Source organism: Cervus canadensis, chromosome 1 (assembly GCF_019320065.1).
Source record: "Cervus canadensis isolate Bull #8, Minnesota chromosome 1, ASM1932006v1, whole genome shotgun sequence".
Lineage (NCBI taxonomy): Eukaryota > Metazoa > Chordata > Mammalia > Artiodactyla > Cervidae > Cervus > Cervus canadensis.
In genome coordinates, this window is record NC_057386.1 from 73578280 (window position 1) to 73600557 (window position 22278).

The 22278-nt window shown below is 39.4% G+C and overlaps 1 protein-coding gene across 1 annotated transcript in view; it reads left to right on the forward strand.

The window, feature by feature from the left end:
- Positions 1–22278, forward strand: part of LOC122452116 — a 250319-nt gene that overhangs the window by 205373 nt on the left and 22668 nt on the right. The window contains exon 4 of the mRNA XM_043485521.1: positions 19101–19194. Coding sequence (XP_043341456.1) covers positions 19101–19194 — 94 coding nt within the window. The remainder of the gene's footprint in view (positions 1–19100; positions 19195–22278) is intronic.

The following is a 22278-nucleotide window of genomic DNA, read 5'->3' on the forward strand; positions in this document are numbered from 1 at the left end:
CACTGCAGATGGTGATTGAAGCCATGAAATTAAAAGACGCTTATTCCTTGGAAGGAAAGTTATGCCCAACCTAGATAGTATATTTAAAAGCAGAGACATTATTTTGCCAACAAAGGTCCGTCTAGTCAAGGCTATGGTTTTTCCAGTGGTCATGTATGGATGTGAGAGTTGGACTGTGAAGAAGGCTGAGTACTGAAGAATTGATGCTTTTGAACTGCGGTGTTGGAGAAGACTCTTGAGAGTCCCTTGGGCTGCAAGGAGATGCAACCAGGCCATCCTAACAGAGATCAGTCCTGGGTGTTCATTGGAAGGACTGATGTTGAAGCTGAAACTCCAATACTTTGGCCGCCTCATGCGAAGTGTTGACTCATTGGAAAAGACCCTGATGCTGGGAGGGATTGGGGGCAGGAGGAGAAGGGGACAACAGAGGATGAGATGGTTGGATGGCATCACCGACTCAATGGACATCAGTCTGAGTAAACTCCAGGAGTTGATGATGGACAGGGAGGTCTGGTGTGCTGTGGTTCATGGGGTCGCGAAGAATCGGACACGACTGAGCGACTGAACTGAACTGAACTGAGAGTTCTTTACCAGGAGCCAGTTGGCGCTACTGGTAAAGAACCTGCCTGCCAATGTAGGAGACAAAAGAGATGCAGGTTTGATCCCTGGGGCCAGGAAGATCCCTTGGAGAAGGAAATGGCAACCTTTTCCAGTATTCGTGCCCAGAGAATCCCACGGAGAGAAGAGCCGGGTGAGCTTCAGTCTGTGGGGTTGCCAAGAGTTGGACACAGCTGAAGCGAGTTAGCACACACGCAAACCAGAATTCAGGAGTGATAACAGCCAGGTGCACTTATCACAACTAGGTTTGAAGGAACAAAGGGAGAAAGGGTTAACCAGATGGAGTTTAGAGAAAAAGCGATTCATGGAGATCAGAGCTATGGAATTCAGTTAAGGAAGGCAGCCAGCCTGTGGTTACATTGCAGGGAGGGGGTGGCTGGAATAAAAACCCTCATTTAACTCTCCCCACTGGTCCTCCTGGCTCAGCTGTTAGATGAACTCAGACCAAGACTGCAGAAGCACCCTCTCAGGACTGTGGTGGACAGGTATTGGGATTGGCACCGTTGCAGAGCTGGGTTCTAATAAGCCTCAGAAATTCTGAGTATTTTCCTTTCTTTGGGGCAAAGTCAACTGGCAAAATGACTCCATGTTCCTGTGGGAAGGATTGGGGTGAGATTTAGGATAGAGGCCTCTGGCTGGGTTCCATATTCCTTTAAAGATCTCAGCCATCCCCGCAGTCAAGGGCCTCTGGGTTTGTGAACTGGCTTCATTCTGGATGGGTAAGGTATACATTTTCACTATGGGGATTTAAGTTTCTGATGACTAAATCTAGAATTTTTCTGCCAAGGTACATATAGAAATGCCTTAATGGGTAAGTTGTCTGCTTTATTTCTAGGGATCCCTGATGATTCCATGGTCCATTCACCAATTTTGATCCTTGTGGGTTGAAACAGGCTGACTTCATTTTCCCCAGAGGCTTATTGCTTAATTGCCAGCACCTTATCGCTGACAGTTAATTGCCAACACCTGGTCTCTCCCCCTCTGGGATCACATTATTTCCACTGAGATCAGGAAACTCAATTTTAATGCAGCATCCTCACTGTTATCTCCAGCTTGCAGAGGACATCTAACACAGAGCTTTCAACCTTCTGGTGCCTTTCTCATCAATACATTGGTAGAGGAAGTATTTTCTGCACCATCCTATGAGGTATGGTTGGGGTGGTGAGCAAGTTGCCTTATAATGGATTCATTCCTTCCTCCTATTTCCCAGTAGGACTCCTTATTCTCTTACAACTTCTGAGCATTCCCACATTTTGACCTCAGTAACATAGAGCAGGGGTCAGCAAAGTTTTTCAGTAAAGGGTTGGATAGCAAATGTCTTACACCCTTGGTGGCTCAGTGGTAAGGAATCCACCTGCAGTACAGGAGACACAAGAGACACAACATGGGTTTGATCCCTGGGTTGGGAAGACCCCCTGGAGGAGGCAATGGCAACCCACTCCAGTATTCTTGCCTGGAGAATTCCAGGGACAGAGGAGCCTGGCAGGCGACAGTCCATGGGGTTGCCAAGAGTTGGGCTCAACTGAACACACATGCACTCACTCATGAGGACCAGATAGTCTCCACTGCAACTACTCAGCTCTGCCATGATAGCTCAAAAGCAACTACAGACAATAGAAAATACATGAGTTTTACTGTGTTCCTATAAAGTTTTATTTATATAAACAGATGGAGAACTGGATTTGGCTGACAGGCCCTAGTATGATGGCCCCTGATGTAGATAGCTTATAGGTCTAGCTGCAGTTAGTAAGGGTAGCTGGTAGCTCAGTTGGTAAAGAATCTGCCTGCAATGCAGGAGACCACAGTTCGATTCCTGGGTTGGAAAGATCCGCTGGAGAAGGGATAGGCTACCCACTCCAGTATTCTTGGGCTTCCCTTTGTGGCTCAGTTGGTAAAGAATCTGCCTGCAATGAGGGAGACCTGGGTTCAATCCCTGAGTTGGGAAGATCCCCTGGAGAAGGGAAAGACTACTCCAGTATTCTGGCCTAGAGAATTCCTTAGACTGTATAGTCCATGGGGTCCCAAAGAGTTGGACACAACTGATCAACTCTCACTTTCACTTTACAAATAATTTAGCAAGTTGTCAACACTGCTGTTGATGATCTAATACATTATTTGTGAGTCCTGTGTGAACAGATGCTAGTTAGTGAATTCAGCTGGATCGAGGTTTATGTTTCATTCTACTAGGTCTGATGATCTCAGAATCTGCTTCCATATATGCTCCTCAGCTATACTAGCACTTGGCGTATCTCTTTTGTTGGATAGATTACCTCCTTTGGAGCTGACTTTGCATTCCTCTGTCTGCACTATGTAGGGCCTTTAACTCTTGTTAGTATCCAGAGTCAGTGAGGAGTGGCTGGGGTGTATTCTAAGAACATATTGGTGGAATAATTCTTCCCAGTTAGTCGCTGAAAGGCTTTTACTAAGGATTAAGTGAATCCCCTTGGAGGGAGGGAGTATTCTTAAAGGAGAGAGTTCCTTTAAGGGATGCTCAGAGGGCTGTGGGCTCAAAATCTTTAGCCTCATCTGTATCTACGCTTATATCCTATCCCATAGCTCAAGGTCCTGTTTCTTCCCTTTTCATTAAAGTGAAGTCGCTCGGTTGTGTCCGACTCTTTGTGACCCCATGGACTGTAACCCACCAGGCTCCCCTGTCCATGGGATTCTCCAGGCGAGAATACTGGAGTGGGTTGCCACTTCCTTCTCCATTAGGGACATATATTTGTAAGTGTTGAGCATTTGATTGCTGATACAGTTCCTTAAGATCAAGTTTACAAGTGAGTAATTTGGTAAGCATTTATAAAGGGATTATTTAAGGATTGGGCAGGGTTTGAAGAAAGCACTTAGGATAGTGCACAAATCCAAGGCTAATCTCAGAAGGGCATTTCCCCATCATAGATCTAAAGGGGTCATGAAGGGCTGCAGGGGAAGCTGTAAATGGATGGCCACTGATCAGGACCCTTTAGTGGAGGAGGCATCCAGTGCGCATCGACCCAGCAAGAAAGCTTTTAGCAAACCGATACCACAACCCTACTTTCCTTTCTTTCAGCTCTTTACAGTTCTATCAACTGAAACCAATGGAAAGCCAGACAAGAGGGGAACCCACTGATACCCTAGTATCAGACTGTGGGCTCAAGCTCCCATTTTATCTCAGAGTTCCCCTTTGTATTTGCCAGTGGTAATGTACAGAACCCCCCCCCCCCAAACACACTATATGTACACACACACACACACACACACATACATATATGAGCTTTCTGCATTAAGGGAAGGGAAGAGCTCGGGCCCTTTGTCATTGGGGATATTTGACTCCATGGAAGGTGATGGCCTTAAGGAAAAGAAAAGAATATAAGGAAGGAAAAGTGATATGACAAGTCAATCTGATCTGGACCCTGTGTATATTGCCTATTAGCTTTTGAGGAATGGGGAGAGGAACTTGACCAGCTGGGAGGCTGGAGATGGTGGTCGGATGTAACCAGGCACCAAAAGAGATTGTGCTAAAGGCATATATTCCAGACTTGCAAAGTCAAATTCAAATTAATCAAAAGGAGAGGAGATGATTTTATATAATTTCAAACATTCAGAAAAGTTTCAAGGATTGTACATGAAATACCAATAAGCTCTTTACCCAGATAAACCAAGGGTTTACGTTTTGCCCATTTGTTTGTCCTCCTCTCTATTTTCTCATGTGTGTGGAAACTTTTTTCTGAACGATTTGATAGTAGGTTGAGGCATTATACTTCTTTATACATTAATAATTCTGTATGTATGTCCTCAGAAAAATAATATTTTAATTTTTATTATTAAAATCCAGAAATTTGACATTGAGACAATGCCATTATTTATCTATTTATTGCCTGTTCAAATTTATCCATTGTCTTTTACAGCGTTTTTTTTTTCTTTACCTAAGATCAAATCTATAAGCATGGTTGTTCTTATGATGGATTTAATTTTAATCCATTGAGACCATTCCTCAGTCTTTCTTTGTTTTTCTAGATTTTTTGAAGAGCACTTGATCGAGTGACATTTAACTTAGTTACTGAATTTTTTCCTAATTTCAAATTTTTAAAATTTTGTTTTTAGGTATTTTTGGTAAGAAAGCAACTAAAGAAATGCTATCTGTTTCTTAGACCATCATCTTCAGAGGCACGTGATGTCAGTTTGTTCAATATTGGTGATGTTAGGTTTCTACACTGTAAGCTATTTTTTATTTTTGTAACAAGTAATTTATAGGAAGATACTATGCAATTATATAAAAATCATGTCCCTCACCACGTTTTTACTTCCTAGTTTTGTCATCCACTGATGATTTTGCTGCTCCATAATTCTTTCTGTATTAGTTGTCATTTGACTGTAAGAGATTGCCTCTTTTCCACCTATTTTATTATTAACTTATATCAGAGCAAACCCATGATTATTATTTTATTCATTGGGTTATAGTCCATTATTATGATTAGTTTGTTGCTCGGTTTGTCTCAGATTTGGCCAGTGGGATTCCTTCTAACTGATTCCTGTGATCTTTTGCCAAATCCCCATGGTTATTTCTATACTTCCTTACTTTTTGGCACAACAAAATGCTCCAGGCTCATCCTGCACTTTTCCTGAAACATTCCTGAAACCAGCCATTTCTTTGAAGGATTTTTGGTTCATTGAAGTAAGAATGGCATTTGAAAAGCAGGAACTTGGCTCAAGATTGCTCATTGCTGTTGTATGTGACTGATTTTAGGCCCTCTCAGCAGACAAGAGATAAGAAATATGCAAGTGTATATATATATATATATATATGTATATATATATATGTATATATATATATGTACATATATATATGTATAAATAGGTGTGTGGTCTTTAGTGTCTTAGACACAATTATAGCAAAAATAGAAAATAATTCTCTATTTTGAAAATAACCATTGAGATGGTGGTCCTGGGTACTTGAGTAACTCTTAAAAGTATAAACTTTTGGATAATTATAGTTCTTAGATCTATTGATAAATACATACAGAGTTGATTTGACTTGATTTTTAAAAAATCAACAAATATTGATTGGGAACTACTATATTCTCCCCTTCCAGATACAGAAATAATTAAAAAAAAATCACCTAGTGAATTCAAGATGGACAGAGAGGTACTGTAGGGCACATACATGCCCTCAATTCCAGAATGCAGTTGAGAGTCCCAGAGTAAATAATTTCTATCATATTTCTAAAGAAACTTGTCAAGCTTAATATCAGATGTAAGAGTTTACCTTAAAATTAAAGGAATTTTATTTCTACTTGTAGTTTTAGTTCTTGATTTTTCCCTATTGTTTAACATTTCATTGTCTATATAACAAAAAAAAATTTAGTCTTTCAGTGAACATTTGAGTTGTTACTGTTTGTTTCTTTTCATACATATGAGAATATTCATGCTTCCTCATCAGTACTTCTATGATCAGATTATTGTTATCGTTACTGTTTTGCCAGTCTGGCAGCTGTAAAGTGCTATTTCTTAGCGGCCTTGATTTATGTTTCTTCGAGAGAAATTTTCCTTTGTTAGCTTGGAACCATTGTGATGCTTCTAACATGAGGCCACCTGAGCCCCATTTAAGTGGCCAAGTGAGACTCTTGGTTTAGCTCCACCACCTCAAGGCAGGCCCCAAACTAGATTCCTGTCCCAGAACTGAAACAGATATTTACAGGGTAACCCTGGTCTTATGTTTCCTTGATGCTGACATTTCTAATTTTATTGAACTCTTTTCCAATAGACTGAACTTCCTTTCTGTACCCAGCAATGCATTATAGTACTTCATCTGGGATCTGGCTGTACTTTAGTAGATCTCAGAGATTCTAATCCACTTCATTTCCAGAGGCTGAAGTCAATGATTTATAATTTTTTTTTTTAGCAATACACATGAATTTCACAAACACTGTTTTCTCTCAGCCCAAATTTCTATGATCTAATAATTTCAACCCCATTCCAACTCAGAAGTTCATCTACTTACATCCAATGCTAGAAGAGTACAGTATAGTTGCCCTTCGAACAACATGAGTTAAACTGCATGGGCCCACTTATATGCAGATTTTTAAAGTAAATATTAATACATCCTACAGTTTGTTGAATCTGTAGATGTGAAACCACTAATGAGGAGGGTCCCTAGGGCTGCAAGGAGATCCAACCAGTCAATCCTAAAGGAAATTAGTCCTGAGTATTCATTGGAAGGACTGATGCTGAAGCTGAAACTCCAATACTTTGGCCACCTGATGGGAAGAACTGAATTTTCTTACACATTAAACAAAACCCACTCCCTATCCACCACCCAACTATCTTTGCCTTCTTCACCTGTAAGAGTCATGGAATTCAGGGCATTTTCCTGATAATCTTGCTGCTACTGCTAAGTTACTTCAGTCGTGTCCGACTCTGTGCGAGCCCATCCCTGGGATTCTCCAGGCAAGAACACTGGAGTGGGTTGCCATTTCCTTCTTCAATGCATAAAAGTGAAAAGTGAAAGTGAGTTGCTCAATCATGTCTGACTCTTTGCGACCCCATGGACTGCAGCCTACCAGGCTCCTCCATCCATGGGATTTTCCAGGCAAGAGTACTGGAGTGGGGTGCCATTGCCTTCTCCGTGATAAACTTGAGGAGGGCACAATCACAGTATGTGTCTAGTAAAGCCAGAATCTTTCAATTCTGAAGCCCTGAGGCCACAAAACACCAGAAGCATCTCAGCAAATAGCCGAAATGACAAATTTCCTTTGTCTATCTTGAAAGTGGTTACAGCTGGCTCTTGAATTGGTGGCTCAAATGGTAAAGAATCTGCCTGCAATGAGGGAGAGTCAGGTTCGGTCACTGGGTTGGGAAGATCCCCTGGAGAAGAGAATGGCAACCCACTCCAGTACTCTTGCCTGGAAAATTCCATGGACAGAGGAGCCTGGCAGGCTACAGTCCGTGGGGTTGCAAAGAGTCGGCCATGACTGAGTGACTAAGACTAAAGGTACCAGTAAAAATCCATGTATAACTTTACAGTTGCCCCTTCTCATTGGTGGCTCTGCATCTACAGATTCAACAGACTGTAGGATGTAATAATATTCACTGTAAAAATCTGCATATACATGGACCCATGCAGTTTAACTCTCACATCCACACATGACCACTGGAAAAACCATAGCTTTGACTAGATGGACCTTTATTGGCAAAGTAATGTCTCTGCTTTTTAATATGCTGTCTAGGTTGGTCATAACTTTTCTTCCAAGGAGCAAGTGTCTTTTAATTTCATGGCTGCAGTCACCATCTGCAGTGATTTTGGAGTCCAGAAAAATAAAGTCTGTCACTGTTTCCACTGTCTCCCCATCTATTTCCCATGAAGTGATGGGACCAGATGCCATGATCTTAGTTTTATGAATGTTGAGCCTCAAGCCAACTTTTTCACTCTCCTCTTTCACTTTCATCAAGAGGATTCTTAGTTCCTCTTCACTTTCTGCCATAAGGGTGGTGTCATCTGCATATCTGAGGTTATTGACATTTCTCCCGGCAATCTTGATTCCAGCTGTGCTTCATCCAGCCCAGCGTTTCTCATGATGTACTCTGCATAGAAGTTAAATAAGCATGGTGACAATATACAGCCTTGACGTACTCCTTTCCCAGTTTGAAACCAGTCTGTTGTTCCATGTCCAGTTCTAACTGTTGCTTCCTGACCTGCATACAGATTTCTCAAGAGGCAGGTCAGGTGGTCTGGTATTCCCATTTCTTTAAGAATTTTTCAGAGTTTCTTGTGGTCCACATAGTCAAAGGCTTTGGCATAGTCAAGAAAGCAGAAATAGATGTTTTTCTGGAACTCTCTTGGTTTTTCAATGATCCAGCAGATGCTGGCAATTTGATCTCTGGTTCCTCTGCCTTTTCTAACTCCAGCTTGAACATCTGGAAGTTCACGGTTCACGTACCGTTGAAGCCCGAGTTGGAGAATTTTGAGCACTACTTTACTAGCGTGTGAGATGAGTGCAATTGTGCAGTGGTTTGAGCATTCTTTGGCATTGCCTTTCTTGGGATTGGAATGAAAACTGACCTTTTCCGGTCCTGTGGCCAAGAAGTTTTATTTCTAACAAATTCCAAAGTGATGCTGATGCTACTGGTTCTGGGAATACACTTTGAGAATGACTGGCTTACGACTTTGAGACCCATGTATTTCATCCTTTGCAGCTGTTGATAGGATGGTTGTTAGTTAGAACACTAGTCACAATGCTACAACTAAGAAACCCAAAGTATCCTCACTCAGTCAAGAGATCAGTTTCTTTCTTTCCAATGTAAGAATACAGTAGTGAGTGATCCTCCGCTAATAGAAAAGGTTAACTTTTTCAGGGGGCTTCCAACTTTTTCCCAGTCATTCCCAGTTCCTGAGGAGATAAGAAAGGACAAAGGCACAGTCCAGGCAAGTAGTGATGTTTCTCAGGAGATGACCTGGATATTACCTGTATCATTTCTGCTGTTATCTCATCAGCCTGCTATCTCATCAGCCTGCACTGTTTAGCCACACCCTGCTTCAAGAAGGCTGGAAATGTAGGTACAGTCTGGATGGTCACGTGTCAGGCAGAAATGTTGTGGTGTTTACTAGTAAAAAGAAGGCTGTCACCACCTCATTTGAGGTGGCAGTATCTAGCAGGGAATACTTAAAGTGACAAGTGGAGGTATGACGTGATATATGGCCTTGGATCCATATATCTTATATATGGGGAAGTTGACTGAAGACTGAATTTGTAAGTTCATGGTTTCATTTGGCTTGGAATTTTGATGTAAATATTCAATAATCTAAGGCCCATTTATTGCTCAGGGAGAAATTATGCAATAAATGCTATTCTTTTGTTATTAAGCTCATTGTGACACAATTCATTTTTAATATGTGCTCTTATCCAATCACAATTTATTTTTGTGCGTTTACTTTATATTTACATTAGCCTTTTCAATTAACATCTGCACCTATGAATAGACAAAAATTCTAGAAGTGTTATTCGTTTTAGGCCAGTTGCATTTTACTTCATTCAACATGGGTAATACTTTCAAGGTCTCAAAACAACTTTATTATGTACATTTAAAGGTCTCAAGCTCTGATATCTTGCCTTTCATACATAGTGGGGAAACATTTTACTTTTATTCATGCAAATCTAAATGCTGTTGAAGGTAATTCATAAGAATTTGAAATGAAGGCAATATTAAGAATACAGCATGCACTATGATAAAAGAGCAGTGGTCGTTCTGACATTACTCTTTCTAGCTGATGTTAGGGTTGGTGCCAAAAAGAGATTATTTTGACACTTGAAATATTATAAGAATGATGTATCACATCTACTTGACATTATCATTTCTGATGATGCTTATCATTTTAACTCTGGAGGGCAAGAGGAAAGGTTAGTCTTTTTCATAAGATTAAAACATATTTTTTAATCTTATTTCTCTAGGCTAAGTAGAATGAAAACTTGAGAAATTATGTAGAAAAGTCAGTAATATTTTCAGATCACCATGTACATGGTGCTACCTTATTTACTTTTCATGTGGTATCATGAGGATATTATTACTTCTTCCATTTTGCAGAAGAATTAAGTCAGGTTTAGACATATTAAGTGCAGTAACTCATTCAGCAACACATATTTACTTGGCAAAAAAATCAAGAATAAGGCAACTTCTGTCTCCAAATCCTATACACTTTCTACTATACCACATTGCCTCTCATTTTAGTAGACCGATAAACATGATAATTCATATTTTGAAAAAGTACCTGTTATCTGGCTAGTCACTCAATTTATCCTATTTTTTTAGATTATATTCCGTTATAGGTTATTACAAGATATTACATATCCTGTGCTGTACAGTAAATCTTTGTTGCCTATTTTTGTCACTTTATTTTCTAGTGTAAATATCCAAAAAGAGAACCTGGAATGCCTAAGTTCTTGTATTTAGCTATGTCATCTTGTTGTTGTTTATTTGCTAAGTTGTGTCTATCTCTTTTGGTACCCCATGGACTGTAGCCCACCAGGCTCCTCTTGTGCATGGGATTTCGTAGGGAAGAATACTGTGAGGGTGGGATGATACAAGAGAATAGCACTGAAACAAGTATATTATCAAGTGTGAAACAGATCGCCAGTCCAGGTTTGATGTATGAGACAAGTGCTCGGGGGCTGGTGCACTGGGATGACCCAGAGGGATGGGATGGGGAGGGAGGCGGGAGGGGGGTTCAGGATGGGGAACACATGTACACCCAGGGCTGATTCATGTCAATGTATGGCAAAACCAATACAATATTGTAAAGTAATTAGCCTCCAATTAAAAAAAAGAAGAATACTGCAATGGGTTGCCATTTTAGTCTCCAGGAGATCCCCTGAAATAGAACCAGTGTCTTCTGCATTGGCAGGCAGATTCTTTACCACTGAGCCACCAGGTCAGCCCTTTAGCTTTCTATAATAGTTATTAAATATTCTCATGCTCACCATCCATGTTAAGTGCTATCCATTGTATCTCCTGATTTGAACTTTGGGCAAAAATGGATATGCTCAAGAGTTACAGGTGCAGTTGAACAGCTGCTGGTAGAATGTTTCTCTAGTTGTAGCATCTGTGTAGAATTAGGGAGTGTTCAATATGAGAAGGTAAAACTCACCAACTTTCCAGAAGTTAAAAACATTAAAAAATCTAAATTAAAACACTGTAATAACATTTGAGAAATTAAACATAAAATATTGCATTTCTGGAATTATAGTAATACTCTCAGTGAGATTGTTTTGCTTTACCTCTCCCCAGAAGAAAAACACCCAGTTCTGTCTGTAGTCTGAGTTACCGGTCAGGTTTTGCTTTCTTTCTCTGTTGTTGTTGTTGTCTGTCACCAAGTCGTGTCTGACTCTTTGTGACCCCATGGACTGTAGCCTGCCAGGTTCCTCTGTCCATGGAATTCTCCAGCCAAGAACACTGGAGTGGGTTGTCCGGCCTTCCTCCAGGGGATCCTCCCAGTCCAGCGATTGAACCTGCATCTCTTTCATCTCCTGCATTGGCAGGTGGGTTCACTAGCATCACCTAGGAAGTGTATTACTTACTATTGAAAAAAATCTACATATACATTGGTCAGTGAAAGTCAAACCTGTATCATTTAGTATATACCTGTCAACTGAGCAAATAGTTTGCGTTGTTCTCTTTGACATAACCAAACTCCTCATTTGAAATGTGACCCCTTCATTCTCATAGTTTGCACTTTATGTGGACAAGTATCTTCTGTCTTAGCTGACCATTTCTTTATATGTATGCTGAGTCACTTGAGTCATATCTGACTCTTTGCAACCCCGTGGACTGTAGCCCACCAGGCTCCTCTGTCCATGGAATTCTCCAGGCAAGCATACTGGAGTGGGCTACCATGCCCTCCTCCAGGGGATCTTCCTGACCCAGGGATCAAACCTGGGTCTCTTATGCCTCTTGTATTGGCAGGTGGGTTCTTTACCAGTAGCACCATCCAGGAAGCCCCATTCTTTATGTAGCATGCTGAAAGTCAGCCTCTCAGAGACTCTGAGTTTTGGACATAGGTTATCCTTTGTCTGCCAGTTATAATATGGTGGGACTCTTATCAAGGCCTTTTCCTTTGCTATTCAAGGTGAAGTATTTGAATCCTGTGCAGAGAAAACAGTCAAGTTAAACAGTTGGTCTCCAGTGCCACACCAGTGGCCAGCTTCCACCAGCCTGGCTCTGATAAACCACAACTTCTGGGCTTCCCAATTCTTAGCCTTTGGGGCTGATTTCAGCCTTGCCCATTCCCAAGGCTATTTCTCTGGCTTGCTATTTCTTAATTCTTTGAGCTCCTGTTACCATTCTAATAAGCTTATTTTTATTTAAATTGGCCAGAAATTGGTTTGGTCGACTGTAACAAAAGAACTTTGACCTGATTATACGAAAAAACTATTGCCATTTCCTGCAACATCGAATGAATTCCAGATTATTTATTTTTTGTATCGATGAAGCAAGATGTTTGATATTTTAGTGCAGAAACTTAACTTAATAACACTCTTTCTGGCTGCACAGATAGTCAGTGCTACTTAACTATGTCATCCAATACACTATTTCTGGCTACATCATGCCTCAAAAACTTGGAGCTAAAATTTTTTAAAAGGCCTTTTCTCCTGAAGTATGAACTTTTAGCGCTAAATGTTACAGGAAATCACCATTTCCCCTTCACGTCTTTGCCATCAGTTCTCTCCCAGGCCATGAGCCGGGCAGCTGAGGCAGCAGAGCTGGGCCCCTGATGAGCCTTAAGAGCCTGAGCTCTGACCTGGAGGCACCACAAGTTCAGGGGCCGCTGACAGCAGCTCCAGGCTGATAAACAAAAGCAACTCCAGGAAGACCCCAACTACAGCCCCCAGTGCTTCCCTGACGCCCACGGGGCCTTTGCTGATGATCCCTAGCTCTTTGCTCTATGGCCCTCCATCATCAGGGAACATTTCCCACTTCTTCCATCACAGTATTTAAGAAATAAAAGGTCAGATTTTCCTGGCTAAGAAAAACAAACAAACAAACCATCAATGCTTTCTTCCAAACACAAGCTGAAATATGTGGTAGGATACATATATATTTGTAATTCTACATTTTGTGCTATTAATATTTGGTGACTGACAACAAGTTCACTGGGTTAAAGGAATCGGCTAGTGGCATTATTATGGACTGCATATTTGTGTCACACCTGATTCACATGTTGAAACCTTAATGCCCAGTGTCTTAATATTTGGATGCAGGGCTTTGGGGAGGTGGTTAGACTTAGATGAGGTCATCAGGTGGGATGGAGCCCCCATGATAGGGTTAGTGTCTTCATAAGAAGAGTAAGGAACCCTAGCGCTCTCTCTGCTGTATGAAGGTATAATAAGATAGCTGTCACTTGTAGACCAGAAAGATGGCCTTCACCCAAAACCTGACCATGCTGGTACTCTGACCTTAGACCTCCAGACTTCAGAACTGTGAGAAGTAAATGTCATTTAAGCCATACAGTCTCTGGTTACTCAGTTACAGCAGTCTGAACTGATCAAGAGAAATGTGTTCTGTTTCCTTTTTAGCACAAAGCTTTTCACTAGCTTCAGAGACTTCTCCCCAGCAACATGATTTCTGTATTTTTGTAAGAAAGTGTGCAATAATGTATATTGCTTCTATATTTTTGTCTCCTCTCCTTCTTTAGTATTAGCTTTCACTAAATACTTTCCTCAGGAACATTATTTTGTAATTTTTCTGAAAAAAAAAAAAAAATCCACAATTGGTTTACAAAAGATGCTGTTGTGCTTTGTTTGGAGATGAAGCAGAAGCCTTGACAATGTTTTATAATTCAAACTGCCAGGGAGATCGGAAGGAATTGAAACACAGGTCCAATAAAATTCAATATCAAGACGTATGTAAAATAACCATTACCAAAGTCTATTTTGTGTTTGCTCTGCAGTCATATTCATTATGTATGTTTATGATATTCTCTACAATATGTAGATTAATGTTTTCTTTAGTACTATTATGCTTCAATAAACTAACTCTAAACAATATTATCTGCTCTTGGGGCTTAGCAACTTCACATTAGTTGCAATAGAAATGCAACTAAAATGCAACAGAAACAATAAAAATCCAGTAATAACAAATGTAAGTAATAAGCACACAGTTGATGTGTGAACATGTTAGTTGAGATGAACTGCGATCTGTTAACTGGATGTTGGTTCTGGTGACTAATCAGCATAATCTTTGTAGTGTATGTGTACACTTAATGCCATAATAATTGGTAAGAACTTCAGAGACTTCTTGTTAGCAAGTAAGAACTTGAATTCTCTTGAAATTCATAGATAATATTACATCTAATCTTTGTGAAATGGATGCAAAGAAACATAATTTTTCCTTTGAAATCACCCGCAGATCACTTGGTTATTCATAGAGGCATTTTGAAGAACACACTTTGAGAAATTTTGGATTAGAACAGTGCTTTCCACGCTCTTTTAATCATACACCCTTTCCAGTAAAATCTTGACTATAAATGTCTGTCTATTAATGATAATTTTATATGTTTACTTCTCTTCCAAAACTTTATGTATGTTTAAAACCGACACAAAATTATAAGTAAAAACAAAGTAAATTATGTTTTAAAAATATTTCATATTACTGACACAAAAATGTGCTTTCAAATATTTATCTTTAGGTATAGTATTTTCTGTCTTGTTAAATTTACTTTATTAATTTTGAAAACTATGGTCAACACTTTGTGATACAAGGACTAAAAGGATTGGTTCTAATTTCAGTTTATTTTGATAATTGGTTTTAATGGATTGTTCTAACTGTGTAGAAATGTTTTCTCACAAAGATATAGAGATCCCAAAGGAGGAAGTATAACTTGGGCTATATTTAAAATTTTTGATAAAATTTTTTATGCCTACTGGGCAATTTCACAAATGTTGTATTAAAAAACTGCTTTCTTCATATTTATTTGTGCTTTCTATAATAGTATTACCATTAATCTATGGCTTCTTTGCAAGAGTCTTTTCAAGACACTTCATTTTTATGAAAATTAGCTTGTCAGAATTATATAATCTGTGAATTCACTTAACTAGCCACTCATGAATGGTGATGCATAGTGATACATCCGAAGACATTGAAAGTATGAGTGAAAGAACCATGGGCATTCATGCAGTGCTTATCTCAAGAAGTCATGTGATTCAGAATTAGTGTCAAGCCACATGTTAATTATCAGTAAGACTTAGTTTCTTTCCTTTTTCTTTTTAAAATAAACAAAGCAATGATTCTAAGATTTTCTTCCCACACTATTATGTATCATTTTGCACACTTCTTGGAATGTCTGCACACTCATTTTGGAAGCCACTTTCTTCATCTATATCTACTGCTGCATCTTGGGATCCATTTAGGCTTGGGAAGTAGCTGTTCTTTAACAGCCAATTCAAAAGCAAATAGTTTAAAGGTTATTATCAACTGCTTATTTTCCTTTATTTTCATCAATAGAACCTAGCATGACTTTTCACTTGGCATATGGTTCACCCAGCCAGAAACTGCTGTTTCCACCCATCTTGCAACTGGCCATTGGTGTGTGAGTGGAAGTCATGTGTGCGACATCCAGGTCGTGAACTTAAAAAGGCCTCTTTGTTCTCCACTTCTGCTTCCCCCTTCCCACTCAACCATAAATCGTTACAACAGAGCATCCAACCTGCAGTCAGTGATGGAAATTATTTGCTGAAGAGAGTAGAGACATCCTGTCACGTAAAAGATAAATAAACTTTTATTTTATTTGAGCTATTGCATTTTGTGTTTCTTATTAAAGCAGCTTGGCATGTTTACCTTAATATAGCCCAACATTTGGATGGAAGAAGAATTTTCAAGGGACATTTGTTGGTAGCTTTCTCACTAACACCTAGAACCAAATGCAAGTGAATTTTGGCTCATGTGTTCTATCTTGACTGCAGATGATAGAATCAGAACAAAAGGGTTGACTGTCTTTGTGGTGCTGGTGTAGTCTCTAAGTCGTGCCTGACTCTTGAGACCCCATGGACTGTAGCCCTCCAGGCTCCTCTGTCCATGGGATTCTCCAGGCAAGAATACTAGAGTGGGTTGCCGTTTCCTTCTGCAAGGGATCTTCCTGACCCAGGAATCGAACTTGGGTCTCCTGCATTACAGGCAAATTTTTTAGTGACTGAGCTATGAGGGAAGCCTAAGCTTCCTTAATTAGCATTAGGAATTTTCAAAATACTCTCAATTTTAATCCTCAAACAACTTTATGAGTTTGGAATATTTATCCCTATTTTGTAGATAAAATATGTTTGTCCAGAGGATCTGAAGGCTATACAGTTACTAAGGGAGAAGATCTAAAAATCTAAAGTCCTTGATATCTTTTCATTCTGACTGCTTTTCTAGATCTATTTTGTTAATTAAGTATAGTTGATTTGCAATGTTGTGTTAATTCCAGGTATATAGCACAGTGATTGTTATACAAGTATATAGATATTATATTTCATTATGGTTTACTACAGGATATTGAAAATAGTTCCCTGTGTTATACAGTAGGGCCTTGTTGTTTATCTATTTTATGTATAATAGTTTGTGTCTGCTAATCCTGACCTCCTCATTTATCCCTCCCCCACCCCTCTCCTTCTTGACAATCACAAATCTGTTCTCCCTGTCTGTGAGTCTATTTCTGTTTTGAGATCATCTCATTTATGTCATATTTTAGATTCCACATATAAATGATATCACATAGTATTTTCTTTCTCTGACTTACTGCGCTTAATATGATAATCTCCAGGTCCATCCATGTTGCTGCAACTGGCATTATTTCATTCTTTTTTATGGCTGAGTAGTTATATCTATTTTAAAAATAAAAAGTGTAAATTGATGGGTGGGAGGACAAAGACTTGTCATTTCTTTTTAACAAAGGAAATTTCTGACTTTTTAAAAGATACTGAAGCTCTCTATCATTGTGAATCTACCCTACAAAGAAACAGAAAGGCAGTTTGGTTTGACATATCCAGGCCATTTATTCCATCAAGATGAATCGTGTTTGACCTGAAAACTTGGTCAACATGATCTGCTACTGAGGTCACCATCACAAATAAATACGTCAAGAGAAGTAACACAAAAATCCTTTGATTTATGTCAAGTGCATTAATTTTCAGAGTTGGATGGATAATTAAAAGGGCCTACAAGATTCTCCATGGTATGTTCACTTATGCTTAAATAAAGATGAAGAATATGGTACAGCAAGAGGGAAAATGCACAAATATCAGACATGCGTAATACTTTCTGGTCAGCTCTCAGGTTCCTTTCTTAGTCTTAAAATCTAAGTTCCCTTGATCTCAAGGAAATCAGAGTTTCAAATGAGGAGATGTCTTTTATGCCTCTCTGGCCATGTAGCTTAAACCAGCTTTATGACAAGGCTCAGTAAAAGAAACCAAGAGCAAACTGTTTTTGTTTATTATAAATAATATTGATAAAATGGCACAGGATGCCACTAGTCTGTCTTGGACCCTAGCTCAGGACTATATTCTTCACTTGTTGGTACATTTCATTCAAGTTTGACCATGACTTGAAGGGTCTCCAGAGATAATAAACGTAAGATTGGAACAGATCAGCTGAGAGTAACTCTGTTCTTACAAATCCAATCCCCCCCAACCCCCACCGCCCCCGGCCTTTGGTCTAATTCTCTTAATTACAAATTGGTCATCATTATTCCTCTTTCTGCCTTTTATGATATTTATAGAACAGAAAAAGCAGAAAGATCAACACCAGACTACTAATAATTTTCACTTGTAACATTCAATGAGGTGTAGGTGTTGTGTCAGCTTTTCAAATATTCCAGCAAAAAATTGTTCATTATTACATACAAACTTGACAACTCTTTTTCTTTTTCCCTCCACTACCAAAAAAATATCATGAGAAGAATATGGTGATTGGAGAAGCAGAGAAGGTCTGGGTTAGGGATACACAGGAAGAATCATAGATGTGAGTATTCTAGATGTGTGGAGCATGGTGTTATGAAATCTGAAAGAAGCAATAGGAAGGAAATCAAAATTTGTTTGGCACAAGGGTGATAAGGAAGCACTCGTATGAAGAGCTCAACCATGGGACCATAGTTCAGGAGCAGTGTGCTTATTCCTAGAACCACTGCAGAACAAGGCAAGACCTCAGAAACATCAGGCGACACATCAAGATTCACTAATTTGAATTCAGTTACAAGAAGGATGTGGTTTTAGAGCTCAGCTAGGACACCAGAGAGTCCACTAATTCATTCATTTACTCATTCTTTCATTTTCAGTCTTTCAATGCTTATTTATAGAGTACCAACCTACATGGTAAAAACTAGGGCAGAATACACACAGTGTTAAGCAAAACAGAAGAAAATCACTGTTCTCAAAATTTGTATGCTGATGAATGACTAAGGAAAGGTTACTTTGATTTTGCTAAGTCACATCCGATTCTTTGCAGTTCCATGGACTGTAGCCCACTAGGCTCCTCTGTCCATGGGATTTCCAGGCAAGAATACTGGAGTGGGTTGCCATTTCCTACTCTGGGGAATCTTCCCAACCCAGGGATTGAATCCACATCTCTTCTGTCTCCTGCACTGGCAGGTGGGCTCTTTTACTACTAGGGCCACCTGGGAAGCCCATAGGGATGCTTTAATTCTTCCCAGATAAGAATTATACTGGTTCCAGAGTAGGAAGATACTGAAAGGAAAGGGCTTCAGCATCCTTAGATTTGGGCTTTGGAGAGATGCCAGCAGAAACTCTGGCAGATTATTTCACTGCCTATATCTTCAGAATGGAAGGTTAAGAAATTACATAGTTTGTGTTGAAAAATCTAAATCCAGTTAGAAAATTCAGTCTCCCAAGTCTTCTTTTATTGTCATGATAGCATTGTGTCTTGATGTTCAACATTCCACTTGACTTTGTTATTATAGATCTAGACTTAAATGAAACACAGACAGAAAATGTATAATATTTTGCTCCACTGATGGTTGTTTTTAGAAGCTGTTGTTTAACAAAGCCTCTGTTCAAGCATGGCTGATCTGTTATGACAGTCAAACCTTAATGTCATCCTTCTGCCTCATCACTTATTATGGTAAGTACTTACTATATTCAAGCTCCATGGGTTAAGAGATTCAAACTTAAAGATAAATATCTTCTATTGGCTATTGTAATATAGCTTTCATAGTATCTCAATTCCTGTAACTTTGATAAGCTGACTTATTTATTCCTCTTAACCTTATTTTTCATACCAAAATAGTGACCACCCATTCAGGAAGTTTCACTTGATAACAGTAAAATCAGAAACTTCGCTAGCCAATCAAACTTCTTGTTGCTTAATGATGAGGGAAAGAGCTTTTATTTCCATTTCCTTAAAATGTTGAATGCTGCTTTCCTTTCTTAAAGAAATAAATTCTCATGGAATTAGCTGGCAGTTTTAAAGACTCTTATGCAAATTGGTAGCAGAGCTTAGGCAGTTATAAAAGAAGTGGATAACTATGGAAAATATGAAGAACAGGAGTGCTTTGACTTATATACATATATGTGGCTGCATTTAAATGTTGAATATGAACCAATAGCTTTGTTAGGGAAAAAAATGAGGTTTCTGAAGTGTATGCAGTGAGCAGAATGAAACCAGTATATTTGCAAAGAAAATATAAGGGAAAGGAAGACAAAATAAATATAGTGGGGTCTTGGAAAAAAATACTGCAACATTAATATATCTTCAAGGGTTAAAAAAGGAAGGTGCTGGGGGAGAAACAACGTCCCATGACAACTTGGGTAGTTTCTGTTTTCCTCTGTTAGAAACAATGGATCTTACCACCACGCTCAAGTCTGTAATAACAGCTTTTTATCACAAGAAAGTCATTCTGGATTTGTATTTTGGTTTAAGCATTTATGTGCTATTTGTCTGTCTTTTGATGAATGACCTATCCATACTTTGGAAATGTAGATTTTATTTTCAAAAACTATTCTTAGGGAAAATAATGGTATATCTTGAGGGGAAAAAAACAGCATAGACAAAAAAAGCACAGCTTTGCTGATTCTGGAATTCTTAGCTCATTTTTCATTTGTTTCAATTATAGAATCTAATTAAACAATAATCCTTGCACATTTCATTGTAAGAAAGATTATGTAGCAGATGCCAAGGTTAATTACTGGACAGTTGACTCTACCAATGAATGGGGGATGTTGTATTTAGATTAGTATAAAGAAAAAAGTATAAACTTACACTTTTCGCATGTGTGAAGTCGTATCAGAAATGTATATGGCTACAAATAAACAATGAGGAATAGACTTCCCTGCCTCCAGGATCCTTAGCTGGGGTTGGCATGCACCAGTTGTTTCTTAGGGAGAAAGCTTAGTTAGCTTGTCTCAGTGCTGGATTGTCTACATTTAGGTGTGCACTCTCATTCCTAGGAGATTGGAATCCAGACATGAACAAGAGCCTACAATACAAAGCACAGCTTTACCATAGAGAATACAAAGAAGCCTGGATTTGGAGTCAAATGAAGCTGACTTACTTGTGTGGCCTTAGATATACTGTATACATCTCCTGGACCCTAGACTCTTTAAAATGGAGAAGTTGGATTCAATGATCTTTAAAATTTTCCCTAACTCTAAATTCTGCAACTTGTTATTTTTTATTTTATTTTATTTATTATTATTATTATTTTTAACCATTTTTGTAATTATAATATAGTGTAATTGCAACAATCAAAGATGGGAGATGAACAAATATAAATGATAAGATGTAAATGATGTGAAAACACATTCAAGAAAATAGCTGTACTCTGTTAACTAAAAGTTAGCTGAGATGAATTGATTAGTTTTGTTCAGCCCAGACCTCAGAGCATGTGTGCAATGATGTTAAATCATGGTTCTGTAGAATCCAAATCTTACATTTCCAAATCATTGCTCAAAATCACAGTTTTGTGGCATTCATATGTTACATTTAAGCAAAATACATTTTTGCCTATGATTCTCATATGTTCTATTTATCTCCATAATAACTGAATCACCTACTGGGTCTTTAATAAACCACCTGGTTTAGTTGCTAAGTCATGTCCAACTCTTGCGACCCCATGGGCTGTAGCCCCCCAGGCTCCTCTGTCCATGGGATTTTCCAGGCAAAACTACTGGAGTGGGTTGCCATTTTCTTCTCCAGGGGATCTTCCTGACCCAGGGATCAAACCCAGGTCTCCTATGTTGCAGGCAGATTCTTTACCAACTGAGCAGACGCCCACAAACCACGTTTTGAGGATTTTTACTCCGAGGAACTTATACAGTTTTCCCTTTGAGGCTACGGAATCTAGATCCAGGTAATTAGCCAAGTTTCTACCCTGAGGTCATGCAGCTAGTTAATTACAACTGGCAAGGGCTCCAACCTCCTCATCCACCTGCCTCGCCATGGCACTGGCCTTTCACTGCACCGTGTACCTACAGCCCTTGCATAGATTACTGGCAGTTTGCCTGGATGGCCAGCAGCTCTCAAACGCTGGTGAGCATCAGAGGCAACTGGAAGGCTTGTGAAAACACAGGTTCCTGGGCCCTACCCTAGAATTTCTGATTCGGTACTTCTGGGGAAGGGCTAAGGATTTGCATTCCTAATAAGCTCCTAGTCAGGGTCCCCAAACTCTGGGATCTAATGCCTGATGATCTGAGGTGGAGCTGATACAATAATAACAGGATAAAGTGCACAATAAATGTAATGTGCTTGAAACATCCTGAAACCATTCCCCAACCCCGCCCTGGTCCATGGAAAAACTGTCCTCCGCGAAGCCAGTCCCTGGTGCCAAAACGGTTGGGGACTTCTGTCCTAGATGGTGTCACTGCTGGTAGAGACCTCTGGCCCTGGGAGAGGTGTCTCAGTCCTCTCTGATAGTTTTTTAAAAGAGTGCTTCCCAAATTTTAACAGGCCTTCAGATCACTTAGGGATCTTGTTAAAATGCAGTTCTGCCTTTCTGATGAATTCATAGATAATGCCAGTGCTGCCTAGATCAGCTGTGCATTGAGGAAAACTCCAAAACATGCTCAGCTGCCAAGTAAACACCAGGAGGACAAACTAGAAAAATGCCAGTTGGGCCAGAAACATACAGAATTCTTCAATTAGAGCATCACTTCCATGCAACTTGTTTTTAAATGCTACCTTTGAGACCCTTCCTGTCCAGCTCTGTAT